At 34.6% G+C, this 20,984-nt stretch overlaps 1 protein-coding gene across 1 annotated transcript; it reads left to right on the top strand.

The window, feature by feature from the left end:
• The first annotated feature begins 3,365 nt into the window (after positions 1 to 3,365).
• Positions 3,366 to 18,133, top strand: LOC110022070 (mitochondrial import inner membrane translocase subunit TIM17-2-like). The gene is given in 4 exon segments (XM_020720848.1): positions 3,366 to 3,400; positions 3,499 to 3,971; positions 12,161 to 12,271; positions 17,590 to 18,133. Coding segments are annotated over 4 exon segments (633 nt in total). The 3' UTR covers positions 17,604 to 18,133.
• The last annotated feature ends 2,851 nt before the right edge of the window (positions 18,134 to 20,984 follow it).

The following is a 20,984-nucleotide window of genomic DNA, read 5'->3' as shown; positions in this document are numbered from 1 at the left end:
AAGAAGAAAGGGAAGCGTAAAGGCTCAGACATGCTTTCAACTTTGTTCCAACAAAAGTTTTTTTCTTGCAGCGCTTTTTCTTTTGGGGTGTTTGATAGCTTATTTTTAATAACATTTAGCCATGAATTTAACTTAAATCAAGCCAAACATAAAATAATAATAATAATAATAAATCCAATGCTATGTTGAGTCGAATTTTTTCACATTTAGTCTTATTTTCTATCATTTCGTCTCTTTTATGACACAAATCCAGATTTAATAAATTCAATTATGAGGTAGATTAAGGATTTGTTTCACCGTCATTTGCGAGCTCCATCTTTACCGTACATATTTATAGATTTACTTGATTTGATAAATCCTATTTAATGTAAATCATATTTAATGTAAATTCAGGTTACAGCCAAATACCTCCATTGTAAATTTACTTTTTTTTTTAATTTTTATTCAGGTTCTACATAAGTTGTAGAGGGTTATAATGTCTCCAAGTTTCTCAAAGAAAGAGATGTAACAATTAATTACTTTGGAAGATGATTATTTGCTGCATAGAAAGTAGATTGAAAAGCATGCTTAGGTTTATTTTGCTTTGATGATTGAAAATAATAAAAAAAAGACATAGTCTTAGCTAAAGTTTCATTTCATTTCAACTATATTCTCTTTTCCGAAGAATTATGGTACTTACATCTCGAGTTATTGTTTTTCGTCTACACTACGGAGCTTCGATGGGTTTAAATCAAGGCATAGTTGATATGTTTATCTATGATTGATATTATTTATTTATTTTTATTTCCATTTTGTTTTATGTTTTTGATGGGGATTAGAGTCATAATCTTACCTTCATGGTATCCTGATGCCATTTTTATCTCTTTTGATCCTTTTTCTTTCTTGCTAATATATGGCTTCATGAGGATTAGGTTTTTAAGGGCTTTTGGCAGCAAAACGCATTTTTTATATAATTTTGTTAATTGATTGAAAGAGCCAACACCTATTTAAAGGCTAGCCACAACTCTACTCCCGGTAAGTTTTCCAGTCCTAAGCCTACTCAACTTGATAAGTTTAAGTGGCCCAGAGCAAGGGGATCTTTTCAATTGACCTATAGATCAAGAAAAATTATGAGAATGATTCTCACTTGGTTAAGCATAAAAAAATTTGATGTAATTACCAAAAAGTCTGGGCAAGCACAAATCATAATAGATCGATGAATCCCTCTTCTTTAACAAGTTTGACAAAACATAGAGCACAGACCAAGAGAAGTTATCCCAAAATTTGTACAAAGCCCGAGGTTAAATTATGGGAGTTTTATCTTTAATGAGTCGGTCAGATCACTAAGTAATGTACCAACAACTCTTCATCATGGACCTAATACAAGTCTAAAGGCTAAGTCGATAATGTCGATCCCACTCTCCCCTTGTGAACAAAGAATAAAAATCCCAAATCCTTATGGCTTCTACATCTCCATATGCCCCACATTTTTTCTCTTCCATCCATTTCCTCAATTCCCTTAAATCATCCTCGAAATTTCAAATTTATAAACCAGTTCATCCTCTAAAATCTCTCAATCATCTGCTAAAATTTCTTAACAAACCCTTCAAAAATCATGCATTATTTATCAAGTCTATTAAAACATAAAGGTAAGAAAGTTTTAAGTTTGAAATCAATCGAAAGAAGCTATCATCATCAAGTCCATCAAACACAAAGAGTCGCCTGGTGACAACTTTCACTTAATATGCTGTTGAAAGCTAGCCGAAGAAATTCAATCAATTTCTTTGCATGGAGCAAACTTTTCTATCAAAATCAAGTGTAATGCTTCAACCTAACATCAATCAAAGATTGGTTTATAATGACAGACTTGTATATACAGTCTGAATTTTATATCGAATCAACATCTGTAAATTTTGTCCGAGTCCCACAAAAGTTAACTTTTAGAGTGACATCCAAATATATCCTGTTGTGCCGTACAGAGATGGTTAGTTATATTTTTCTTATTCAAAATTTTTTTTCCCGTTTTTCTGCCATCTATTATCATCCCTCTCCTCTTCTTTGTTTGTTTTTCTCTTTTTTTATCACTCAAATATCAGTCGACATGGAGAAGAAACTAGAAAAGCTGCAAGAGGTCTCTGCTTGCGGCCCAGCGCAGATAAGAGATTGGATGCTTGCAGTTAACAAATGGACATGGAAGCTACAAGATGTCATTGATGAGGCAGTTATTTTTGCTTGCTGAGTTCGAGTACATGAATCGTATAGAGCAGCTGGCCATTATTAAGCAGGAAACAATGATTGGCGAACGTGCTCTCAATCCTGATTCAGACTTGAAGAAATTGGAGGAAGTTTGTTCAAAAGCTTTATAAAGGTTCAGCTGAGGTGAGTACTTATGCTTCATATTTTAGAAAACACCAAAACATGAAGCAGAGACAAAAATTCAAAGAAGAAAAGAAAAATTTAGGAAATAGAGTCCTTTTTCAAGCTGCCCAAACTTAAGACGAAGAAAATTAAGTTTTAGAGTTTATGCCTGAATATTAACTTATTGTCGTGAAGATAAATGACAAGCATAGAAGGCTTGGGGGCCATCTCTTCTTTAACATTCATTTTAAATTGCTATTGTAGTTCTTAAAAGAATCAAGTTCTAAAAGATGAATTTGATCTTAAAATGTGGGTTTGTTTTTCCAATAACTTGGCGCCAAAGAAGTCATAGCACATATGTTTTTGTTTATTTTTTTTAAGCATTTTTCTGTTATTCTTTATCGGACAATTGCTTTTTTTTTTTCAATTGAATTATTTTAGCCCATTTAATATTAAATATGATTAATTTATATTCCAAACAATAAAGCTATATGTCATTAAGATAGTATTGGTATGTTGTGGCTGCATTTTTTTTTTCAGGAACCATTGTCTAGTTTTTTTATTAAGTGTTGGAAATTATTTCAGTTGCTTGATGAACTATAGGTTTTGAGTCGTGGGTAATTATTATTACCATTGCTAATAACTAAATTGAAGGAGCATATTACTCATGGTTAAGCAAATCTTTACACTTAAACTTTGTACTTATGTGTCAACTTATCCATACATAATAATGTTTATTTCACTTTCAAAATTTTAATGATATTTTCAACTTAGTCATAGCACATAAAGTATGGAGTTTTCTATAATTAGAAGCTTCCTTATTTCCAATATTTTTATCCTGATATATATCCATTTTAGCTGAATATTTAGATTAGAAATATGTATTATTAATTTACCTAAAATATATTATATGCACTTTATTTTGTACCTAAAATAGATTGCAAGATTGTTATTTAATGGAATGAAAGCAAAGGGAAAAGACGATCGAACCTATTCAAAATTCAGCCTATTTTTCTCAAAACTTTGACATGGTATCAGAGCCAAATTTTTTCCCTAACCACCGGTAGTTGTTGGAGGACCTTCAAGACTCCCTTCCCGTCGGCCTTCTTGCGGAAAGGGAGAAATTATTTCTTTTCCTTGATTCGTCCATCATCTGACAAGCCCTCGCAAGGGAAGCAGACACGACACTCTCTGCATGAACGCTCCCTGAGTCGGTTGAAACCTTCCTGTCTGGGGAGCCCTGTTCGCAGCCTTTGATTGCACCATGGTTTATGCACGTCAGAAAGAGGATCCATGGAACTCTATCATCGCTGGAGCTGCTACCAGTGGCTTTCTATCTATGCGTCAGGGTCCCGCCTCCGCAGGAAGAGCAACGATTTTCGGTGTGATCCTTCTTGCGCTCTTTGAGGGTGCAAGTATCATGCTCAACAGAGTTCTCAGCATGCCACAGAACCTCCCTCCTATGGATGATCCCAATCTCGCGACAATGATGGCAGTTGGTGGAGGAGCCGAAGTCCCGCCCGGTTTCCTGCCACTGGGGGTTGGGCCATCAACTATGCCACCTGCTGTGATGACAAATGATGTCGGTGCTGCTTCTTCACCATCCTCTTCTTGGTTTGGTGGTTTATTTGGTGGTGGAAAGAAGCATACGAAAGTAGCAATGATTCTTGGGTTGAAAAGGGCCGTTATGTTTGTATTACTATTCGTCTGATTCAAACCTTCTTCGCTAGGCATCACTGCTTCTGTGGCATTTCCGATTGCTTCTTACGCTTCGCTTCGTCCGCTTAAGCTTCGGCGTCGACACTCCTTATATCGATAGCTTCGGCTTCGGCTTCGGCTTCGACAAACAATAGATCTTAGGCTTGGGCACTCTTGGGCTTCGACGCCTCAGGTTTCGTCCTTTCGAGCTTCGACATTTTCAGGCTTAGACACTTTTGGGCTTCGACACTGTTGGGCTTCGGCAGTTTTTGGCTTTGACATTGTTGGGCTTCGGTAGTTTTGGGCTTTGACATTGTTGGGCTTCGACACTTTCAGGCTTTGATACTCTCGGGCTTTGGCACTTTTGGGCTTCAACACTTTTGGGCTTCGACATTTTTAAGCTTTGACATTTTTAAGTTTCGGCACTTTTTTGGACTTTGGCTCTCTTGTGCTTCGACACTTTCAGGCTTTAGCCTTTCGGGCTTCTGCATTTTCGGGCTTCGGCACATTCGGGCTTCAAACTTAGACACTTTTGGGCTTCGACACTTTTGGGTTTCGACATTTTTAGGCTTCGACACTCTGAGACTTCAGCACTCTCGGGCTTCGACACTCTTGGGCTTCGGCATTTTCAGGCTTCGTAATTCTGAGACTTCGACATTCTTAAGCTTTGACGCTTTCAGGCTTCTGCACTCTCAGATTTCAGCATTTTCAGGCTTCGATACTCACAGTTTGAGAATTTTTTGTACCAACAATGTTATCAGCTTCTTATTGGCAAATTGATGTTTCCTGATCAATCAACATCAATTTGAGGGGGGGATGTCAATCCGGAATGATGAAAATCAGACAACTAAATTAAGAGTTTTCTATAATTAGAAGCTTTTTTATTTCCAATATCCTTATTTTGATATATTTCCCTTTTAGCTGAATATTTAAATTAGGAATATGTGTTATTAAGTTACATAAAATAGATTATATGTACTTTATTTTGTACATAAAATATATTGTAAGATTGTTATTTAATGGAATGAAAACAAACGGAAAAGGCGATCCAACCTATTCAAAATTCTACTTATTTTTCTTAAAATTTTGACAATATTAAATATGTAAGTACATAGAATTCACAGTTGCTTAATAACATACATACATATTTGCTTTATTTATTTGATTAGATGTTAATAATCTTAAGTAATACTTACTTATCACTTCATATATTGTAACTAAGAAAATTATTTTTGATTCTTTTTTTTTTTTTGGCTTATGAAAGTAAATATAATCAATTCTATTTAATCAACTGAAATTACAAATAACATTAATTTGTTTGAATTAATGTTGTCTTAACTGATTAATATTAACAATTCAAATCTAAATTAGCCTAACTTTTCTATCTTCCCCAAATTAGCCTAAGTTTTTATGAGCACATGTAAATGAAGATCTGAAACAAAATTTAATAATATAAAATATATGCATTAGATTGATGTAATATACTTCTGTCAAGGCAGTTGCTCCCTCAAATGTATGCCACCCCATACCCAAGCCCATCATCTTTCTGGCAAACAAATATAAACTTCATTCTAATTTTGTGAGCTTTTTCAACTAGTTGAAGTGCATATTTTTTTGTTGCCTCTACTTACTATGAACCTAATAAGAACATTGTGGTAAACTATTGGTCCTCATTTACTAATAAAACAGAACATTGGTCGTCAAAATCATAAAACATTAAGATACATTGCTAGGGAAGTTAAAAAGCTTTCAGGATATTCATTTGCAGCAAAAGTTATAGGTCGTGGTATGGATTTTAGAAGTAGACATTCTATACAAATAACGAGTATTGAGCCAGAATATGAATAAGATTTTGTACATTCTATGATTGAGTCATACATTCTTTTCATCACATCTACAAAATTGTTTCGCATTTAGTAGTATATTGTCACGGGATTATCGGTTTGATAAAGATGATTTAGTTCGAATTTAGATTGCATTGGGTTTCTTTGATTCACGGTTTGAAGAGCTTATTTTGATCAGATGATGTTTGATGAACATTTGAGTTTTTCAACGTTGTCGGAATTGAGCAATTTTGGGCTCGTTGGATTTGTCTTGCTGAGACGCTCGATTCGTCAGATTCAACATCTGTTTGACACTCTAAATGTGTCTGAAAATTTTCAAAAAGTGGTTTAATGACTAGATCTGAGCTTGACTTGACTCAACTTAGACTAATTTTTATCATTGGGTCTGTCTCATCGAGTCGGTCTAAATTTACCGTTGTCTCGGCCAATTTAGAGCAAAACTATGCCAAAATATTCTTTTGATAATTTCTTCAACAACTGCACAACAAAATTTACCGTTGTCTCGGCCAATGAGATCTCTTTCATACATGAATCATCTTTCACTAATTTATGTAGAACTCCTTATTTATGTTTTCTAAAAGATGAAGGAAAATATTAACCTTAACTGAATGGTTATCAAGTTTCTGCACCCCCTCCTCCGATCTCTTCAATTTTCTAATTTCAAAATTTTGATGTTAGGTTGAATTTAAGTTAATTCCATGACTAAATTCTATTAAAATATACAGCCAAACATCCTATAAAGCTGATTTTTTTGTATTTTTATTTAGTTTTTGGAAGATGTAAGTACATCCCACTCCATTCATCCTTTTTAACATATCTTTCTCTCAATTCCGCCTTTAATAAAAAAACTCGACGAAAAAATGATGCACAATAGTCGTGTTGGAAGGTGCCGGTTTGATAATGAGGCAGAGCTTCTTTTTCTACAATGGAATGACCACAAAACACGAAGTGTGAGGGGAGATGCTGACGGCGATGAAGACCCAGAAGCAAGGGAAGACAATGATTGCAGTTGATAAAGTTCATCGAGAAGAGGAAGTGCTTGCAATCGACAATAACCTTCTTTTCTATTGCCGTAGAAAATTGTTATCAGACATGAACGTTTGTTGAATCTTTATACACCCTTTTACAATTTATTTTAATTTTTGAAATAACATTGATATGTGAAATTTGATTTTACAATGATTGAATGTAAATTTATGTTTAATTTTAAATAAAATATTCTTTTTTATAGATAAGTTAAGTTGTGTACAATTAACTTAAATTTATTTGCTATTCAATTAATTTTAAATTTTTAAATAAAAATCAGTATAAATATTAAAATTATGATAATATTTAAAAAAAATAGAGAATTAAATAAATTTTTTTAATACAACTATTAGGTTTAAAAACTATAAATTTTTTGTATTTAAATAATAGTATTTATTTTAATAATCATAAATTTATATCACTGTTTTTTTTATAAGTTAATATTAAAAGAACTTTCGCGAAAGAGAAATGTAAAATTTTCTCTCGTCTTCCTCCACCGTCCGCTCCATCTCGAAACCCTCGACAAAAATTTACATTGGGGGTCTTGCTTTTCGTCCGATTGGATTTGTCTTCCTATTTTTTTTTTGCTTGTAGATGGACAAATGATGCTTTACTTTGTTCGGAAGCCTCTCGCACCTCACTCTGGATGGCACACTCGGCGTCCGTACCGTCGGTGTGCAACCGGGTAAAGTGTGTAAGCTTCCTTTGGCCTCTTGCTGAAAACATTGCAGAACTGTTTTGATGCTGCCGAAACCGCAGCTGCAGCAGCAAATGACAGTTTGTTTCCTTGCATGATAGATAAAAAGCTCTTCAATGGTTGCCCTTTTTGCGGTGCAAGCTAATAAAATTGGTGAGAGATAACATTGGGTAGAAAGCTTTGAGCTGTTAAGAAGGCACTAGCAATTGTTATACTATATCTTTCCAAACATCCCATCCTTTCCTCAGGCGGATGACGATATGCTCAATTGTTTTATATTGTCGTATGGCTTAAGCTTTTCAAGTCCCGTCTCATGTTACTTGGGATTGAAAAGTGTTTATGAAATATTTTCAAATCCAAATGTTGGAAATCAAGGAGATTGATGTGCTTGTTTCATTTCCAGTTGAGGGAGGCACAACGCACAACAGTGTTTTTTTTACTAGTTAGCTTATCTCTTTTGGAGCTGAACTTTATAACGTTCAAACCTGTACAGGATATCTTGTTCTCCTTGTGAAACTTCTATTCCCTTAAAAATACATGCACAGAAAAGGTTCCACAGCTCCTTATGCCATGCTATTGCTAAACATCTCCACCATTTTGGCGCTATTTGAGGTTGAAGAGCTTAAATCATTGTAGTGCACAAACATCCCCACTTCTCTTCTATCAAGTATTTTAAAAAGTGTTGTTTTATGACCCAAATTTTGTTGGGCTTGGGTTGAAAGGTCTGCAATGCGACATATGTGTTGTAACCTAAATTATGGTTGAATTTTTTGGGGTGATTTATGGTGGTTGCAAAGGGTTTGCGTTGATGACTTGTAGAGTTGTAGTGGCATGGGAGTGGTAGCCCCCTTCGGTATGTACCCTTACTATTTGAGGCGCACTAGCATGCATGGTCTTTTGGGGGAATTGGTGGTGGTTGCGGAGGGATTTGGTTGATATCCTGCAGTGGCGTGGGATTGGCAGCCCACTTCAGTAATGATCCATTATTATTCTCTTACTCACTTTTCTCCATTAACTGCTTTGATCTTTTTAATATAGTGAATTCTCTCTTGATTGTTTCCCTTTTAGGGTTTTACACGTAAATTTGTTTGTTATTCTCTCTGCTTCTTTTGCTTTCGAATGCTTCAACTTTTTATCAACAAGTATTCTAGTGTTTGTGCCTCTTTTTAGTTCAGCGGCTACCTGATTCTAGGGTTGGTTTTCTGAGAAGGGCATGATGAATAATATAACCGTTTGCCCTGCTTTTCTATATGTACAAGTTTTGTCTTAAGTGCTTTTGGCAACCGTGCTTCTCTGCTATATGGTTCTTCTGCCTTCTTAGGATGGCAGATTATTTGTCTCTTTATGCTTTACTCTTAGCTCTGATATTTTTAAGGAGGATGTGCATGCATACCACAAAGTTCTTATGTATTTACATATTTAACTTCTAAACTTGGTTATTTTCACTTTCTTTATATTTGGTTTAAATCTTTTATTTGCTTTTGTCAAATTCTATTTTTAGAGGGTTATGATGAGTCATAGGAGTAGTTATTTTGGATGGCCTTTCTCATATGCTTTTCTACATACACATATTTGATTCAAGTGTACTTGGGAAACAAGATCCCCAGCATTATGGGTCCTCTGGCTTCGTTTGATGGTAGATTATTCATCTACTTATGTTTACTCTGAATCATGAGTTTTTATTTTTATATAAACTCTGGTTGAATCTTTTGGTATATTTGTCAAATTCCTTTTTTATTATGTTGGAAATTCAGATTTTAGCTTGTGGGAAGCAAAGCTGAGAACTTTTTTGTAGCGTCCTAGTTCTGGGATAGGTTTTAAACAGAAAGAATCCCAATTTAGAAAAATGTTCTTTATACACAGATTGGTCGAATTAATGCACTTCGAGAGACTGTTTTTTTTTTATTGCCTTTCTTGTCTGTTATTTTTCTTTGTCCTGTTTTGGGGTTGCTGCCCTAATAGTTCTTATTGGAGGGTTATATATATATATATATATATATATATATATATATATATTTATTTCTAGATAGCGTATGTAGACACACAGAAAGCGTTCTTAATCTTGGGACTGTCTGTGTAGGCAAGGAAAGCCTTGAGAGCTGTATCAGAGTTGCTATAGATAGATTGATTTGAAGTTTTCCAAATAATCTTTTGTGGTTTATCTCACATCTCTGTTCTTCTGCATTATTCAGTTCCTGTTATCATCACTCTTGCAATCTTTCTGTTTATTTCTTCAGACTGCTTAATTCTTTTCAAATTTTGCTATATATGTATATTTGTGTGCATGTGTGTATTCACGCATGCGCGTGCATGAGTATGTGCACGTGCGTGCACATGTGTGTGTGGATGTCATTTGTGAGGAGGATAAAAGTAATTGGGAGAATTTTGGTAGCAACTTGCTCCATCAAAGGATGGAAACACAAAAGCCTTGTTATTCCCATGGAATTTATATCAAGCTGCTTTGCTTTTGGCATGTTACAAAGGTTTAACAACTTGAGGCAGGGAAGCTGCCCAAAAGATGGAAAACTTTCCCACTCCTAGCACCCGTTCAGACTGATGTACTCCAAATTGGTGATAAAATCTGCATTGTACATCCATTTTGGAGAGCTTACAGTCTTGTATGAAAATATGGACAAACTCTTTAGATTTTTGTATGGTTTAAGATTTTCAAGCACATTCACATCTAAGTCAGAATTGACAATGTTCCGTAGGCTTCCAATTCCCATGTATGATTTCCTTTCATGAACAGTTCTGCACCAATTCAAGAATACATCTGTGAGTTTTCTCTTCTAAAATAATTTTGCAATGCAGGCCTCTCTGGTATCCTTCACATTTTCCAGAAAATGTATTTTTAATTTGTGCAACTCGCTCATATGTTCCAACTCCCCAATTCTATGACCATTCTCATTCTTCACATTAAACTCATTTAGTTCTTGAAGGGACCTTAATTTCCCAATTTCAGTTGCACTTTAAAATGTATTCGAGGGAAATTCCAAGCGACGCGGATTAGAAAGATTACTCACATCGCCAGACAAGAAATCATCAGTGCAAGATCCCCCAGCCACATTTTTATAGATTATGAACCGCAAATGATAAAGGCTGCTTAATGATCTTGGCATTTTAGTGAGATTTACAGTAAGATTCAAATATCGAAGATGTTTCAAATTTTTAATAGTTTGAAACATTTTTTTTCTGATATGGAGATTGTATGAACAACAAACGAAAGCTTCTTGATGCTTTTAAAATTTCAGTAAGTATTTCAGTAAACCTTGATCATTTCTTCCACTGAAAAAAAAAGAATGTAGGTTTTTAACATCTTTGATGATTCTCAATACTTCTGGGTTTCCAGTTTTGACAAATAAGTGTTGAATAGTTTTAGGAAATTTAAAAGATAAGACATTATCTCCCACAAATCGGAAACATTCCTCTGAAGAAATAGATTGCCAAGTCACGTAATAAATCATTCATCTTATAATATATTTTCTCTCCCTGAAACTCATCAAAAAAGGATTTTCTGACCAAAACAGTAAAATACCTTCCTCCAATATCTTCCAAAGTCTCTTCAATTGAAGATTCCTGAATGAAACCCAATGCCATCCACATTCGGACTAAACGATCTCTATCAAATGGCTGATCTTGTGTGCCAAAAAAATACAAAACAATTTTGTAGAGGTTGTGGGAGGAACGTAAAACTCAATCTTAAGATAGACATAATGTTATTGCGAACACCAATACTATTTAAAATGTTCTTTCAAAAGCTCTCATTAAAGTTAGAATTGAGAACACCACCAATGACCTTTGCTTCCAATGGACATCCTGAAAGCTTTTTAACTATCATACTAGCAATGTCTGTTAATTTTTTATGAGCACCAAAGTTCTCCACACTAGCAAATGTAGGGGTGTTGAGTAGCTTCAAACACACATCTTTCTTCAGGCCCTTTAATATCAAAATTTCTTTCTTCTTTCTAATCACATTTGCAATCGACCGATGAGATTATTTTTAGGCAAGCATCCTGTTTCACGATCTTTGATCAACTGAAGCTCCGGCTTCTGCTGCTTCTGCTTTGAGTTTTCAATGAGATGAAGGAAAGTACTGACCTCAGCAGAAACTCTATAAGTTTCTTCATAACCTTCTCCAGTCTCTTCGAATTGTGATCCAGCTTGGGAGCACATTTGCCAATTTTTTTTAAAGAACTCATGGTGGGACGCACCTTTTGGGGCTTCTTGTTTCTGGTAAGCTGTTCTTTATGCTTCATGTACTCAAAATCATCAAGAACATCATCTGCCATATCCATGGCATCTCGTAGCTGCCATATCCAGCTGTTTAATGCTGGGATTCGATCCCTGATCTGTGCTTGGGTGGAAGCAGAGACGACAGCTTGTACCTTGGGATGGTTTTCTCGCAGCCTTTCGAGCTCCTCCTTTTGTTCGTCTGCCATCTAATTTGATCTTGCAGGTAATCAGAGCAAGTGTTGATGATCTTAACCATGATTTTGCCAACAACCCAGTCTGCCATGGCACAGATCAAGTTTAAGAGGAGGAGAGACGGCGGAGAGAGAAAGAGAAGAAGAGGGTCAAGAGGACGGAAGTGGGTGGCTTTGTTTGGAAGCCTCTAGCACCTCCCTGTGGATGGCACACTTGGCGTCCCTTACCATCAGTTTGCAACCGGGTAAAGTGTATAAACTTCCTTTGGCTTCTTGCTGAAAACATTGCAGAACTGTTTTGATGCTGCGCAAACCGCAGCAGCAGCACATGACAGTTTGTTTCCTTGCATGATTAAAAAAAAGCTGTTCAAATTTACAATGGTTGCCCTTTTTTCCGCCTAAGCAAATAAAATTGGTGAGAGATAGCATTGCGTGGAAAGCTTTGAACTGGTAAAAAAGCACTAGCAATTACTATAGTATTTCTTTCCAAACATCCCATCCTTTCCTCTAGCTGATGACATTATACTCTATTGTTTTATATTGTTGTATGGTTTAAGCTTTTCAAGTGCCTTCTCATCTTAATTGGGATTGAAAGTGTTTATGAAATCTTTCCAAATCCAAATGTTCGAAATCAAGGAGATTGATGTGCTTGTTTCATTTGAGGCACAACAGTGTTTCTTTTACAAGTTAGCTTATCTCTTTTGGAGCTGAACTTTATAAGGTTCAAACCTTTACAGGATATTTTGTTCTCCTTGTGAAACTTCTATTCCCTTTAAAATACATGCACAGAAAAGGTTCAACAGCTCCTTAATCCATGCTATTGCAAAAATCCCCACCTTTTTGGCGCTATTAGAGGTTGAAAAACTTGAATCATTGTAGTGCACAAACATCCCACCTCACTTCCATCAAGTATCTTAAAAAGTGTTACTTTGTGACCCAAATTTTGTTGGGCTTGGGTTGAAAGGTCTGCAATGCAACATACATGATGTAACCTAAATTACGGTTAAATTTTTTGGGGTGATTTATAGTGGTTGCAGAGGGTTTGCGTTGATGACTTGTAGAGTTGTAGTGGTGTGGGAGTGGCAGCCCCCTTTGGTACGGACCTTTACTTTTTGAGGCGCACCAGCATGGGGGGAATTGGTGGTGGTTGAGGAGGGATTTGGTTGATAACTTGCAGTGGCGTGGGATGGGCAGCCCACTGCAATAATTGTCCATTATTATTCTTTGACTCTGTGTGTGTGTGTGCAGGCAATTTTTCACTTATAGAGAGTTGCCACTTTTCAAAATTTACTTCTTTTGTTTTTTTTTTTAATTTTGTTGATTCTCTCTTGATTGTTTCCCTTTTAGGGTTTTCAACACAAAAGTTTTTGTTATTCTCTCTGCTTCTTTTACAATCCAATGCTTCAATTTGTATCAACAAGTATTCTAGTGTTTGTGCCTCTTTTTCAGTTCAGTGACTACCTTATTCTTGTATTGATTTTTTGAGAAGACTATGCTGAATAATATGGCCATAGGGGTTCTCCTGGATGGCCTTTCTTTTGCCATGCTTTTCTACATATACAAGTTTGGTCTTAAGAGCTTTTGGCAACCCTGATCCCCTGCTATATGGTTCTTCTGCCATCTTTTGATGGCATGCTAATTTTTTCTTCATGTTTACTCCAAGCCCTAGTATTTTTAATGGTGATGTACATACATGCCACAGAAGTCTTATTTATTTACGTATCTAACTTCTATGCTTGATTGTTTTCATTTACTTAATATTTGATTCGAATCTTTTTTTTGGTGATTGTCAAATTCTATTTCTATATGCTTATGACTAGTCATATGACCTAGTTATTCTTCTGGATAGCCTTTCTTATATGCTTTTCTACATTCTCAACTCTGGTGTCCTGGGAACCAAGAACCCCTGCACTATGGGTTTCCTGCTATCCGTTGATTGTAGATTATTGATTTCATTATGCTTACCTGAATCTTTATTTTTCTTAAATTTTTTTTTTAAGAAGAACTTTGGTTGAATTTTTTGATATATCTGTCAAATTGGTTTTTTAATATGTTGTTAATTCAGGCTTTAGCTTTTATCCTTTTTCATTTGATATTGTTTTCTGAGCCAACGTTGTGTGTCGGAAGAAAAGCTGTGAACTTTTTGGTAGCCTCCTAGTTCACGGACAGCTTTTTAACAAAATGAATACCATTTTAGAATAAAGGTTTTTATAAATAGTTTTGTTCAAAATAAATGCCAGTATGAACGAGAAATTAGGTTTGTTTGTTTATTATGTAAGAAAAAATGCTAGATTTAACATCTTTTGCTGAAACAATTGTTCTGTTTTTGTTGTGGTTATTTTAGTCTGTTATTTTATTGTTGTTTTTTGAGGTTGTTATTGTACTAGGAATCGTTAGAAGAGGGTTATATATATGTATCGAGCCCTGTCTGATATAGGGATGAAAAAAGTGTGGAGAATGCATTCTTTGTATTGGGGCTGCTTGTAGAGGCAAGGAAAGCCTTAAGAGCTGTATATTAGCTACTATTGATTTGTAATAGATAGAGTTTGATTTTCAAGTTTTCTATATTTTGTGGTTGATCTTACACTCATTTCTTATGTATCATTCAATTCGTGTTATCACCATTTTTGCAATCTTTCTGTTTATTTCTCGGGAATCCTTACTTCTTATCAATTTCTTAACGGTACTATATATGTATAGTTATGTATTCATATACATCCACTCACACATTTATATAAAAGCAATTAGGAGAATGTGCTTCCCACTTGGCTTATGAAAGTTTAAGTAGAAAATTTTGGTATGGATGGATTCAGCTGCAATGATGATTGCAAATCTGACTAGAAAGAGGGATGAAATGTTGAAAGCCCAAAAAGGCTAATATATTAACTATAAAGAAAGATACAGATACAATGTGATGGAGGGCCCAAACATGACACCCTGCTCACAACTAAACCACAAGGGGTTCCACAACAAGAAAATACTGAAAAGTACATTAGAGACAAAGAAAAATCCTAAAAATACAAAAATACATAGTATCAGGTGGCTAGAGAGCAACCTAATTTGGTTTTTCCTGTCTCTGGTTCTAAGAAAGGAGCAAGCTAATAAGTTAGTAAGATGATTGTCATTGTCAGTAGTAACCAATATATCATCCAATATGTTCCCGAGCTGGAGTCGACCTCTTTTCTTCTTCTTCCTCCTGGAATAGACCTGTCATTCCTTTTCTGAAGATTGACTCACCTGATTTTGGTCTAAAGTTTGTTGGAGATGTGTAAATTGTTGGAAATTAGAAGCAACTACATGTTGTACCGGCTGATCTGTTATTGGATCAAAGGAGTCCTCTAGTGTGTCTTGGCATGTGAGCGAGTATTCTTCAATAATAATGGGTGGTATAAGCACAATTGGATATGTAGTTGTAGTATTCTTCTTCAGGAACTACGGTGTTGGGAATAGGATCGGGTTGCATCTTCTCAGCAGGGATAGTAGGTGACTGTTATTTAGTGATATTCAGCCTTAGATGATGCAAACGATAACAAATAGTAGAGTTGTGACCAAACATACTACAATGAGAGCAATAAGGAGGATGTGGTTCTATTTCAACCTTTTGCTAATACCCGTTATGCATAGTGTCAATTCATATCTCATCCGAAGTTGGTTGAGTGATATTTCTCTCTCAAGTAACATACAAGCTACAAAGGGTCTAGTGACAGCAAATGTAGAATTATCCATCTTTAGAGGCTTATCGTAAGCAGTTGCTAAAGAGTAGAGGATTTCCATGTTGAACAGATGTAATTTTAACCCCAGAAACTTTATCCAAACATGAATGATAGGGGACTCCGCTTTTTGATCAAAACTGACAGTATGATCAAAACTGTTCATAAAACGATTGTGACAGTACACTTCAGAATTTTCATAAATCGATTGTCAATTTTAATAGCTTTTCGAGAGAAAATGTGAGTGTAATCGACATTATGAGATAGCTGAATAAGTATATGTCTACCGTCAAGTAGGTCAATGTTCCAACTGCCCAATACTTTCATAGTATCAAACTCCTTCCTAATGATCTCCAGTTTTGGGTGGCCATAAGTATATATATATATTATGTATGTATGAAAATGAAGGTTATAGTGATATTACTCTGTACATAAAATTGTCTTTTATCTATAATGGGTCATTGAGGTATGGGGATTATGAATCTCTTACAACATGTGTGAAGATTTGAAATAGAAATATTATCATAAGATGTGGGTTTGTTTCTCCAATGACTTCGATCCGAGAAAGGTCATTGCCAATATGTTGGAATGTCTTCAAAAGGAGAGACCTCATTTATGGGCTGCTTGGTAGCCGGTTTTAAGCAAGATCTGAGCTAAATACTGCCAAACAATAAAAAAAGCCTCTGTGGATCCTGGGTCACCGTAAATCCTAAAATGATGCTGATTCGCGATAAATCTGGTATTTACTGAATCTTGTAAATCGGTGGATTTAGTAAATCTAGGACGGGCGAAGAGAGTGTTCAAACTATGGGATTTAGATTTCAAGTTTAGTGTTTCGTCTCCACTACGGAGCTTTGATGAGTGAAAATCAAGGTATTGCTGATATGTTTATCTATGATTGATGTTTTTTATTATTTATTTATTTCCATTTTGTTTTATATTTTTGGTGGGGATTGGAGTCGTTATCTTACCTTCATGATCTTCTGATGCCATTTTTATATCTCTTTTGAACCTTTTTCTTTCCTGCTAATATATGGCTTCTTGCAGAAAAGGTTTTTTAAGGAAGTTTCGCAGCAAAGCTCATTTATTATATAATTTTGTTAAACGATTGAAATATCCAACACCTATTTAAAGGCTAGCCACAATTGTACTCCCAGCAAGTTATCCAGTCCTAAACTTACCCAAATTTTCTACAAAGCCTGAGGCTAAACTATGGGAGTTTTATCTTTAATGAGTCCATCAAATCACTAAGTATAAAATAATGGACCGACAACTCTTCATCATCGACATAATACAAGCCCAAGGACTAGGTCACCAACAAGTATTATTTATCATATCTATTAAAACATAAAGGTAAGACGGAAATTTTAAGTTTGAAATCAATCGGAAGAAGCTATCATCATCAAGTCCGTCAAACACAAAGAGTGGCCTGGTGACAACTTTCCCTAAGCTTAATAAGCTTTTGCAAGCTTTACGAAGAAATTCAATCAATTTCCCTGCATAGAGCAAACTTTTCTATCAAAATCAAGTGTAATGCTTCAACCAAACATCAATCAAAGATTGGTTTATAATGACATAGCTTGTATATACAACCTGAATTTTATATCGTATCAAGATATGTAATTTTTGTCCGAGATCTACAAAAGTTCAAACTCTTGACGTGACATCCAAATATTTCCTGCAGTGCAGATCAGAGATGGTTATTTATATTTTTCTTATTCAAAATTGTTTCTTTTTTTCTGCTATTTATCATCTTCCCGCATTTACATCAATATTTTACCAATTCCTGTGACGTCTCTCCTGTTTTTTTGTTTGTTTTTCTCATTTTTGATCACTCGATATGGAAGCTACAGGATGTCATTCATGAGGCAGTTAATTTTGCTTGCTGAGTTTGATTACATGAACCATATAGAACTGCTGGCCAATATTAAGCAGGAAACAATGGTTGGGGAAGAAATTAGAGGCCATCCCTTCCATCCTCCACCATACATCCATTATGGCAAGCCACTACTACATCAATGGCTCTACGTCAATGCGAGTCAACAGGAAACCACGGTGGAAATGACATCTTTAACGTAAAAACATACTTCATGCATCTTTCATAGCAAAGCCACCTACTTCCCTCATTTTTACTCTCTTCTTCTCTTCCTCTCTTCCACGGTCTCTCCTGCTTCTACCACTATTGGTGCCATGGCAGACTTTGTTTTTGGCCCACTGGGTTGTTGGCCCAATCATGGATAAGTTCATCAGCGCTTGCGCTGATTACCTGCAAGATCAGTACTTCAGATGGCGGACAGGCATGATAATTTCTCTTTATGCTATACGTTTCTTCTGCCTTCGTATGATGGCAGATTGTTTGTCTCTTTATGCTTACTCTTAGCTCTGATATTTTGAAAGAGGGTGTGCATGCGTACCACAAAGTTCTTATGTATTTACATATCTAACTTATAAACTTGTTATTTTCACTTTGCATTTGGTTTAAATCTTTTATTTGTGTTTGTCAAATTCTATTTTTAAAGGGTCACGATGAGTCATATGACCCAAGTGGTTCTTTTGGATGACCTTTCGTATACGCTGTTCTACATGCACAGATTTGATTCACGTGTTCCTGGCAAACATGATCCCAGCATTATGCCTCTACTGCCTTCATTTTATGGTAGATTATTAATCTATGTGTACTCTGAATCATGAGCTTATTTTAATATAAGCTTTGGTTGAATCTTTTGATTTATTTGTCAAATTATTTTTTTACTATGTTGGAAATTCAGGTTTTAGCTTGTGATCTCTTTCATTTGATATAGCTTTCTGAGCCAATGCTGTGTATGGGAAGCAAAGCGGAGAATTCTTTGTAGTCTCCTTAGTTCTGGGATAGCTTTTAAACAGAAGGAATACCATTTTAGAAAAAGGTTCTTTATACACAGATTAGTTGAATTAGTCCACTTCGAGAGAACAATTAGGTCTGTTTGTTTATTATGTAAGCAAATATGTTGGATTAAGATCTTTTGCTGAAAACTACTGTTTTGTTTTTTTTTTTTTTTTTGCCTTTTTTTGTCTGTTATTTTTCTTTGTCCTGTTTAGAAGTTGCTGCACAAGATTTCTTAGAAGAGGGTTATGAATATGTATTGAGCCCTAATTGATATAGGCATGAAAAAAGTGCGGAGAAAGAGTTCTTTATCATGGGACTGTCTGTGTAGGCAAGAAAAGCCTTTAGAGCTGTATCAGAGTTGCCATTGTTTTCTAATAGATAGATTGATTTGAAAGTTTTCCAAATAATCTTTTTGTGGTTTATCTTACGTCTCTGTTTTTCTGCATTATTCAATTCCTGTTATCATCATTCTTGAAGTTTTTCTGTTTGATGCCATTTTTTAAGGAGGATAAAAGCAATTGGGAGAATTCTGGAAGCAACTTGGATGGATTTAGTTGAATGAATAATTGTGAGTATGATTAGAAATAAGAACAAAACGTTGACATTTGTTGATGTGGCATATTCTCACAAGATGATCGGTTTGATAAGAATGATTCAGTGCAGAGAAATGTTTCAAATTTGCGGAGAATGAAAAGTTGTCTTTTAGAGTTCCTGAAACTACGACATTTATTTGTTGAAACTGCAAATTTGAAACTATTAAAAAAGACTATAAGAGTTAAAAATTTGCATTCACTTTTTTAAACTTGTTCGAGAAATGATAAAGTTTATTGATGTACTTACTGAAATATTTATGACATCAAGAAGCCTTTGTTTGTTCATATGCTCTCCACGCTTGGAAATCATACATTTCTACTACTTATAAAAGAAAGCAGCGGGGCACGAAAACACACACAGCCCCACTTCTGACCCTTTTTGTCGTAACACTCAAAGTCACAATATATTAACCATCAAAATATTATTTTTAACTGTCAATCCCCGAAACACAAAACCCTGATCCTTGAGGGCAAACCACCTTTCCCATAAGTTTTAACCTTTTTTCAAAAGGTGTATTTGCATACATACCACCCAATTCATATGTATTTACATATCTAATACCATAACATTACTTTTTTACATTTATACATATCACATAACAAAACACACCATTTTAACTTTAAAATGGTGAAATACACCTTTTCATGCGTAAGGTGCTATGTACTTAAAAATTGAAGTTTAGGTGCTAGATATGCAAATACATAGGAATGCAAATACATAGGAACAAATACATAGGAATTAGTGGCATGTATGTAAATTTTCCTTTTCAATGTGCATTAGCTTCCAACATTCCATTGGCGCAATCACTCCATTTGTAAACTATATGTTATACGCTGGTCCATGGTCTTAGTTTGTATTTTTGTATTTTATATTCTGCAATTTTTCGGGCTTTCTTGAAATCACTTTTATTTTTATTTTAAAAATATTTTTGTTTAGTATTTTTTAAAAATTTATTTTTTATTTTTAAAAATAAATTTACATAATTTTAAAATTGGTGAGAAGTTTTTTTTGAGCGAAAATTGGTGTAGAAGTTTTTTTAGCGTTTTGAAAACAATCATTGTTTATTTTAACTTATTAAATATATTTTGATTCAAATAAAAATTAATAAAATAAAAACAATTAGTCTTTTATGTACTTTTTATCCACCCTTACACTTTTTTTTTTCAGATTTTTTTTTGCCATAAAATATTTAGAAAATTCTATGCTTAGAACCAATTGAGGCGAAGAATTAATGCACGAAGCGCTCTTGAGCACAAATACTTAAAGGATCTTGACATGATACCATAACTATTTTACTTTCATTTTGATTCAAATAAAAATATAAATAAAAATTAATAAAATAAAAACAATTAGTCTTTTATTTTGATTCAAATAAAAATTAATAAAATAAAAACAATTAGTCTTTTATGTACTTTTTATCCACCCTTACACTTTTTTTTTCAGATTTTTTTTGCCATAAAATATTTAGAAAATTCTATGCTTAGAACCAATTGAGGCGAAGAATTAATGCACGAAGCGCTCTTGAGCACAAATACTTAAAGGATCTTGACATGATACCATAACTATTTTACTTTCCTTTTTCGATATATAATTCTCAATCAATGTATTAAATGATATAGAACTCTCGGAATATATATCTATATATATATATAAAAAAGCCCAGACTCTTGGAATATATATAATTGTGCCAATTATATATATAAAAGCAATTGGGAGAATGTGCTTGGCTTATGAAAGTTATAAGTGGTATGATTTTGGTATGGATGGATTCAGTTGCAAGGATGATTG

Source organism: Phalaenopsis equestris, unplaced genomic scaffold (genome assembly GCF_001263595.1).
Source record: "Phalaenopsis equestris unplaced genomic scaffold, ASM126359v1 Scaffold000167, whole genome shotgun sequence".
NCBI lineage: Eukaryota > Viridiplantae > Streptophyta > Magnoliopsida > Asparagales > Orchidaceae > Phalaenopsis > Phalaenopsis equestris.
The sequence above is the reverse complement of the archived record's forward strand: the minus strand, read 5'-3'. Positions and strand labels throughout refer to the sequence as shown.